Source organism: Halyomorpha halys, unplaced genomic scaffold (genome assembly GCF_000696795.3).
Source record: "Halyomorpha halys isolate HHAL.00 unplaced genomic scaffold, Hhal_1.1 Scaffold78.1, whole genome shotgun sequence".
Lineage (NCBI taxonomy): Eukaryota > Metazoa > Arthropoda > Insecta > Hemiptera > Pentatomidae > Halyomorpha > Halyomorpha halys.
Genome location: NW_027108467.1, coordinates 180,181 through 185,597, shown reverse-complemented (window position 1 = coordinate 185,597; position 5,417 = coordinate 180,181). Strand labels below are relative to the sequence as shown.

The 5,417-nt window shown below is 39.1% G+C and overlaps 1 protein-coding gene across 1 annotated transcript in view; it reads right to left on the bottom strand.

Moving 5' to 3' along the window:
- LOC106692931 (cytochrome P450 4c21) overlaps nt 1-5,417 on the bottom strand; it is a 55,213-nt gene that overhangs the window by 3,158 nt on the left and 46,638 nt on the right. Inside the window, exons 10-11 of the mRNA XM_014439194.3 lie at nt 4,473-4,633; nt 885-958 (exon numbers count right to left, since the gene is read on the bottom strand). Coding sequence (XP_014294680.1) covers nt 885-958; nt 4,473-4,633 — 235 coding nt within the window. The remainder of the gene's footprint in view (nt 1-884; nt 959-4,472; nt 4,634-5,417) is intronic.

Genomic DNA, 5,417 nt, shown 5'->3' with positions numbered 1-5,417 from the left:
ACATGCTGTGTATTGGACTGATCGACATGCTGTGTATTGGACTGATCGACATGCTGTGTATTGGACTGATCGGCATGCTGTGTATTTGACTGATCGGGATCCTGTGTATTGGACTGATTGGTATGCTGTCTATTCCAGTCAGTACTGGTATGCTGTCGATTGGACTGATCGGGATGCTGTCTACTGGACTGATCGGTATGCTGTGTATAGAACTGATCTGTATGCTGTGTATTGGACTGGTCGGCATGTTGTGTATTGGACTGATCAATTTGCTGTCTATTAGACTGATCGTAATCATTTATTAGGCTGTTTGTGTATTGGACTGATTGGTATGCTGTGGATTGGACTGATCGCTATGCTGTGTATTGGACTGATCGGCATGCTGTGTATTGGACTGATCGGCATGCTGTTTATTGGACTGATCGGGATCCTGTGTATTGGACTGATTGGTATGCTGTCTATTTCAGTCAGTACTAGTATGCTGTCGATTGGATTGATCGGTATAGTATCTATTGGACTGATTGGTATGTTGTGTATTGTACTGATTCGTATGCTGGGTACTGTACTGATCGGTATTCTGTTTATTAGGCTGTTTGGTATGCTGTGTACTGTACTGATCGGTATTCTGTTTGTTAGGCTGTTTGCTATGTGTGTAGAATGCTATCTATTAGCAATTAAACTAAGTTGAACATTTTTTCGAATTCCTCATTATATATTGTTGTTTAAGAGTTAAGTTGGAACAAGTCTTGTAACACTGTATAACAATCTTTGATATAATAAAAGTACAATATTCTTATCAAGTGAATTTTAAATATTATTTTGAAATGCACAATTTAAAACTTGAAATGTATTCAGAAATATTAACATGATACATTTATACTCACTTATATCTATGTCTCCAGTTGTCAACTTTCCAAGAAATACAGGGCCGACAAACCTCATGCATTCTTTTATGAGCCTTCAATGAAAAAAATAAATTTCATCCCTCAAAAACATTTATAAAAATAAACTCTTTTTATACACAATTCTGGTATGATTAAGAATTCACTGTATAGTCATTTTATATATTTTATTAAAATCATTTAAATTGTACAAAGCTAAAGAAACTCGCTTAATATGGTGTACTATTTTTGCATCTTTATTGTAAAGCCATTGTCATATTTTATTAAAATAAGAAAAATATGGTAAGGAACATAACTGAACAACACATAATCTACATATATTTTTTTCATTTATGTTAACTGAATTAATGAAGGAATGGCCAGGCATGGTACAATGTAAAAAGGCATTATTAATTTTGCTCAAAGTGATATTGTTTGAATATGTATTAGTTTTCAAAGATGATGTATAGTTACTGTGAGCTCTCAGTGGTTTGTATTTGTATTGTTGAATAAAACTATCACGATCTGAGAGTAGCATATAGCTCACCACGTTTTCTGGTGTGATGAGTCCTCCACACACTCTCTCCAATTCACTTCTTTCTACCGCAAAGCGAATGGAAGTGAAAAACACATGCTCCGCGGTTTTCTCGACAGTCTGACATCCAGGGCATTCTGCAGTGTTTTCCAGTTTGGATCGGTACCGATAGGCTCTAAAGCGTACATATCCAGTCAATTATAGGGTTACGTAAAAATCCACATCACTATGCTGGCGGCCATAGCACGTGCCCACATCGGGTATTAACCTGGTCGATGGTTATTTTTCGCTCTTCCTCTCTAGAAACGTGTTAGCGTCGTCCATAGTGCCTGCTTATTTCTTCAACAAGGAGTTCCACAGGGAGCATCGGGCTATGACGCACACCGCTTCGTAGGAAACAGTTCGAAAAGCACTAACCGTCCTTAAAGAAACTCTGCGATAAACTGAAACCAATTGTCTCCTGTATGATTTGGTAACCATCGCTTCTTTCCAAATCGGGGCTGCATATGGCATAATGGAGGGGACAACAGTAGCAAGGAGCCTTCAGCTACTTTCTCTGAGACCTCCAACGTTTGGCATAAGCCGTGACAAAAAGCAGATTAGCAGATTTGTGTATATACTTCGTGTGAACATTAAAGCGGAGACGTGCATCAATCGTGACTCCTAGGTATTTTAAGCAAGACTGGGAACGAATTTCGTGCCTACCAATCGTGACAGTGATGGATCAGTCTGCTTCCTGCTAGTTACTAGGAAAACCTCGGTCTTGTGATGTGCAAGTTGTAGGCTTACCGAAGACAGCCAACCTCGGATCATAGCAACAGCCTGGTTAGCGATGAGGGTAACTTCTTCCAAGTGCTTCGCCGCCACTACAACTGCCACGTCATCTGCGAATCCCACAACGGTGGCTTCCTCCGGCATTGTAAATTTGTAGATCGTCGTTATGACGTTCCATCGAAGAGGCCCTAATACCGAGCCCTCTGGGACTCCACCAGTCACCTTGTATCTCCTTTGGCCAAGGTCTTAAAAATAAAACAGAACTCTATCTTTGAAGTAGTCAGTGAGAATTCTCATAAGATAGGCTGGCACCGCCATAGTCCGTAGGGCATCTATTATACAGGTCCATCTTGCAGTGTTAAAAGCATTCTTAATATCTAGAGTTATGATTGCTGCATAAAACTTAGCACCTCTCCTCCACATTGCTCCTTCAATTGGTGAGCGGGCCATTTCGAGTACCAATCCAACAGCATCTATCGTGGATCGCTCTTTACGAAATCCGTATTGAGCCTGCGAGAGACCATTAACTCCCTTCGTGAACTCTTGTAGCCTGAGGGAAAGAGTTTTATCGAATACCTTACCCATAGTATCCAATAAACAAATTGGACGATAGGTTGACGGGTCTTCCAGTCTTCCCTTACTCTTTGTAATAAGTGCTAGGCGATGTCCCTTCCAAGGTTTCGGAATTGAGCCTTCACGAATATAAGAAATGAAGAGATCGATGAAAAGATCTGGCCTTTTTCTGAAGGCCACATTAAGAATTCCGTCCAATCCTGGTACCCTACTATGTTGTTGGTCCGAGGCGATGTCCTCTATCACTTCCTGCGTGATTTGTGGGAAATCCGTTATATATGTATTGTCTATACATTCAATATTATTCGCCTGTTTAGGGAATAATTTTCCGACAATACTGTCTACAACATTTGATCTCGTGGGAAGCTGCATCGTGCCACAGGAGGCATCGGGATATCACGCACACCGCTTCGTAGGAAACAGTTCGAAAAGTGCTTACTGTACTTAAACCAACTCTGCGATATACTTAAGCCAACCCGACAGAATATCTTCCGACAGTGTGAAAGAACTTAACAATACAAGCATCAGAGAGGAAATAAAAATATTGGAAATGGTGTGGTACCTCGACACCCCTCAACATCCTAAAATAATAGAGTGACTACATAGCACTCTAAGTGACCACCTACGGTGGAACCTGATGATCCCATGGAACAGTCGCAGCATACAACCACTCCATACACACAGTCACGGGGTTTGCCCCATTCGATATTCTTTTTGTGATGCGGGGGCTTCGACGGGACTACCGTGGTACTTTGCCGGGAGAGGATGAAATGCCCGATAATGTTTTGGCCTTGCAAAAGTTGTGGGCCAATGTCAGGAAAAGAGTAGAAGAGTGGCACAACATAAATGTCCGAGAGCTGATGTGGAAAATCAATATTCGGACAGTGGTATATAGGAAAGTGGAGACTAACTGTGGGAAAGAGCTGCAGAGGTATGAGGGCCTATTCAGAGTGATTGTCATTCAAACGAGAGTTCACCCTGAGAGTCCTTTGGTTTGGATCTCGCAAAACAATATCGAATAGAACAAGGAGCTTCTTGGATGACCTCGGTGCTTTTAATTGCGGGCATAGCGATCTTAGCAGAAAATATTATTTTGGATTCCCAGGATATCATAAATCATCATCTGCATGGGAATTAGTTCTGATAATATTCATCTGTGTGTTTTAACCTATTTATTTGTGTTTTTTAATTTTTTTTCATTTATATGTTGTTTTTTTAAATTTAAGTATTAGTTCTTTTTAAATTAATTTAATTTGGTTTTTAGTAAACTGTTCTACTGGTGTATTTCTATTATTTGGTTTCTGTTTTGTTTATGCGTTGCTATCAATTGATGATGTTTGTAAATTCGCTTAACTGATCAAACGGTTGTTGCGAATCATTGGAGAGGAGAGGTATGAAGGATGGAAACAGGGGGAATAATGTATTGGATTTATAGGTTAATTTCACTTTGTGTGAAAAAGAGGAAAACAAATATATGAAGAATAGGAAAGACTAAAAAAAAATCGTTCATTCATTGAAGAACAGAGAATAAGCCTAGTCATCTAAACTCTTAGCACCTAATATACTCAGGTGACATCCACCTCTCAGATGCCTCTCTTCAATTTTCTCTGATACATCACTTTTCAGTGGTCTACTCATTTATCTTGGATAAAATGACTTCATGATGACTAAATTAAGAAAATAAAACAAATCTATTGATATATACTTACCGATCAAGAAACTGCATCTGTTGTATATCATCAATGGATGGATCTCTCTTATCATTGCCAAATATTTCATATTGCTCTTTCCAAGCCCTTTCTTGCATATCAGGTTGAAGTGCTAAACAAATTATTGAGTTTGATAACGCAGAACCAGTGGTGTGGGCAGACTGAAAACAAGTTAATTAACTTTAATTTATTTCAATTCACTATTTCATTTGAGTACAGAATAAAAAGAAATCTGTATCGACACAACTCATGAAGGGTCAGAGATGCAGTACTTTGTAACAAAATACTGTTATAAGACCAACTGTTGTGCAAGGAGATTATTTGATCAGAATCACGTAAGACAGCATGTTTTATGTACAAATAGTTATTCACATTTGAGTAATCAGTATTATATTACAATATGTAAGGAAATCATAACATAAAAGAAAATAAAACTGGTTGAAAATCGAATACAGGAAAAAATGTGTTATTTTCCAGTTCTCCTTGTTCTCCTCTATCGTGCCCTGCACTGTATGATAACCCTCCCCACAAAAAATACAGACATACTTTACTAATTACAGAATTTAAATATTCATTAAATTGAGTGCAGAGGAGCATTGTGGCGTACAGTTAAGGTACAAGGGCACCTATTATCTACACTAATACCTAGGAACCTATGTAAACACTGCATAAATGAATATATATAGAGGATTAAAAGGAGGAATAAAGTAGTCTTTAAGCTGATCTTGTGTGAGTCATTTCACGGTCCTTTTTCCTTTTTTTTTTAAAGTTCTGTTTGCGACGGAGCTTAACTTACACACACACACACACACACACACACACACACACACACACACACACACACACACACACACACACCCGTGTGGAGTAGCTAGTCTCCCATCGGGCGCCTCCCCAGGTGGCGGATAGGGGGATTCTCACCAGATATGGCGGGAACCGGGGAAA